The sequence below is a fragment of the Brassica napus genome, chromosome C4 (genome assembly GCF_020379485.1).
Source record: "Brassica napus cultivar Da-Ae chromosome C4, Da-Ae, whole genome shotgun sequence".
Taxonomy (NCBI): Eukaryota; Viridiplantae; Streptophyta; class Magnoliopsida; order Brassicales; family Brassicaceae; genus Brassica; species Brassica napus.
Genome location: NC_063447.1, coordinates 6,992,806 through 6,995,231, shown reverse-complemented (window position 1 = coordinate 6,995,231; position 2,426 = coordinate 6,992,806). Strand labels below are relative to the sequence as shown.

Below are 2,426 nucleotides of genomic sequence, written 5' to 3'. Positions count from 1 at the left end.
AGTTGTAAGCATTAAAAAATCACAACAAAAAATCAAAACAAAAACAAAATAGACAAAAATAGAAAAAAATTATGTATATCCAATGAATTACTATTTACTAGTTACTACTAATCAAACTACAAACATGGCTTTTGGAGCATTTACTTTTGATCGACTCTTTATTACTGAAGACTAGGATGCTTTTTGTTCCCAAATCTCCTATCCAATAATAAGATGCAAAATCTAAAGTCAAGGCATCAACAAATTTCTACATTGTAACCCACGAGACTTCAAATGAAGTGAAATTTGACAAAAAAAATCAGTTTGGTCGGCAAGAATAAAATTAAAAAATGCAGGTCGAACAAAAGTCCACAAAAGCCCAGCTCACACAACGCAATATTAGGGAAGCTGTCTTCAAGGGTTGCTTTCTTCTCCACCTCCCTATCGAAACCGCTGTCGTGTTTCTCTCCTCTTTTAAACTAATCCATGGACCAGAGCAAGCTCAAGAGATGCTCCGCATCATCATCCTCCCATGTAGTTTTCTTCTTCTTTAGTCACCTCTTGAGCCAATTTTCGGATTTTTCCACTATTAATTGTAATTGTTTTTGTTTCGGGGTTGGTTTAGGCTGAAGCAGCTGCTGAGGCTACAGATCCTTTGCAAAAGGGTAAGAAAATAATTGAGTCTCTCTTTATTTGCTATGCCATAGTTCTTGTTGTGTGCGATGATATATGAATATCTCTGCAGCTCATGTTTTTTTTTGTTATTGAAGAAAATTAGGCTATCCTGAACTTGTTATGTTCTTGTTGTGTGTAATGATACTTATTTTCTTTTTAAAAAACTCATAAATAATTATCTCTGCTCGTGTTTGTTTTTAAGTGAGTTATTATAGAAGAAGTTAGGCTGTCCTGAACTATATTCTGTTAATTTTGAACTTGTTTATTATCTTTTTCTTTAAGCAGAAAGAGTGTTGGATGATTCGGAGACAGAAGTTAATAGTCGGAAGAAGCAGAAGCAGGTTATGTTTTGTCTTAATAATATTGTACACGTGCTTAGTTGGTCTACATCTCTTTAGTTGGAAATAATAGGAAATCCTTGGTTTGTCCTACAGGAGGAAGAAACCACAGAGAAGAAGAAAGAGTGTTGTTTCGACACTAAAGATGCAAAGGGAAACAATGAGCGTACCTTATTCGTCACGGGTTTTGATAATAGCGGTTCTAGGGATGAGATCAGGAGCGCACTGGCTAAACATTTCAGTTCATGTGGAGAGTTGGCGAGGGTTTTTGTTCACATCGAGTGTGAAACCGGTGTTTCCAGAGGATATGCTTTTATTAATCTGAAAAAACGTGTTGGCATTGAGGCGGCGTTATCTCTCAATGGAAGCGACTTGGGAGGTCATAAGCTTCTGGTTACAATGGCTAGACTTAGAGACGAATACTATGCCCACTTTAACTTTAAAGGCTGTGAAATCTGTCGTGCTGGCTATACTGCCGGCCCTCAGAGACTGTACAGATGGAATCTTCGAACTGGTGGTGGCAAAGTCAGGCGCTTGTACGTCAAACATTTTATTGTTTTTTTTTATTCTTGTTAACGGATTAGTCTTGTTGTTAATTTTGTGGTTTTAATGGTATTATTGCAGTTCTCCAAAATTTGAAGAAAAGTGTCGTCGTCACCATGAAGAGAGAATGGCTTCTCGCAAGATGAACAAGTCTAAAACCAAAGAAGGCTAAAACCAAAAAGGATGCCTCACCATCATTGTTGACTTTCCATTTCGGACAAAAATCTCTTATAGACCAAATGGTCAAAAAAAAATCTACAACATCCAAAAAAAATCTACATGGACCAATTATAGGGAAATGACGATTTTGCCATTAATGAAAAATTGATATGAGCCATTGGATCATCACATCTATGTTTTAATCTTGGCCATATAATTTCACATATGTCTCATTCTCTCTCTTTTTCTTTTTTTAATCTCGGCCATTTACATCCACACAATCTTTCTTATCTCATTCTCTCATTCGAATTGGTAAAACTAGTATAACTCGTACAACTAAATATTTTAAAAAATTATATAATTGGTATAAAAATGTTATAATTTACACATGAAATAAACAAATAAATATTCTAATTGGTATATGATGACAAAAATGTCATCTATTTAATTTAAGATTTTTCATTTTTTTTGTTAAATTATTGCATTACACACTTAATTTTATATTATATACTTTATACTTTTAAGGTTATTAACTATATTAGCCATATTTTTATGATAATCAAACATCGAACATATTTTACAAAGCTATGATGTGAAAATATTGGTACAACCCTTATGACTAGACATATAAACAGTATATATATATATATATATATATATATATAACTTTTATATATATTAGACGAGTATTACTGGTACAACTAGTACAACTTCGACGTTTCAGAAATTAAC

At 33.4% G+C, this 2,426-nt stretch overlaps 1 protein-coding gene across 2 annotated transcripts; it reads left to right on the top strand.

Moving 5' to 3' along the window:
- Positions 1-351: 351 nt before the first annotated feature.
- On the top strand, positions 352-1,920 carry LOC106406992 (polyadenylate-binding protein 2-like). 2 transcript variants are annotated; one of them, XM_048753496.1, is made up of 5 exons: positions 352-513; positions 605-644; positions 940-995; positions 1,089-1,528; positions 1,617-1,920. In XM_048753496.1, exons 1-5 carry the CDS (start codon positions 466-468, stop codon positions 1,705-1,707), a joined length of 675 nt encoding a protein of 224 aa, XP_048609453.1. In that variant the 5' UTR covers positions 352-465; the 3' UTR covers positions 1,708-1,920. The 2 variants fall into 2 exon arrangements, with proteins under 2 accessions (XP_048609453.1, XP_022557975.2); XM_022702254.2 differs by having other exon boundaries at positions 937-995.
- The last annotated feature ends 506 nt before the right edge of the window (positions 1,921-2,426 follow it).

What these genes read in the sequence shown, in the direction of transcription:
- LOC106406992 (XM_022702254.2), top strand. Translation starts at nt 466, where the DNA reads ATGGACCAGAGCAAGCTCAAGAGATGCTCCGCATCATCATCCTCCCAT. An exon ending in CCGCATCATCATCCTCCCAT is followed by an intron (nt 514 to 604) that starts GTAGTTTTCTTC and finishes GGGTTGGTTTAG; the next exon opens with GCTGAAGCAGCTGCTGAGGC. An exon ending in GTCGGAAGAAGCAGAAGCAG is followed by an intron (nt 996 to 1,088) that starts GTTATGTTTTGT and finishes TTTGTCCTACAG; the next exon opens with GAGGAAGAAACCACAGAGAA.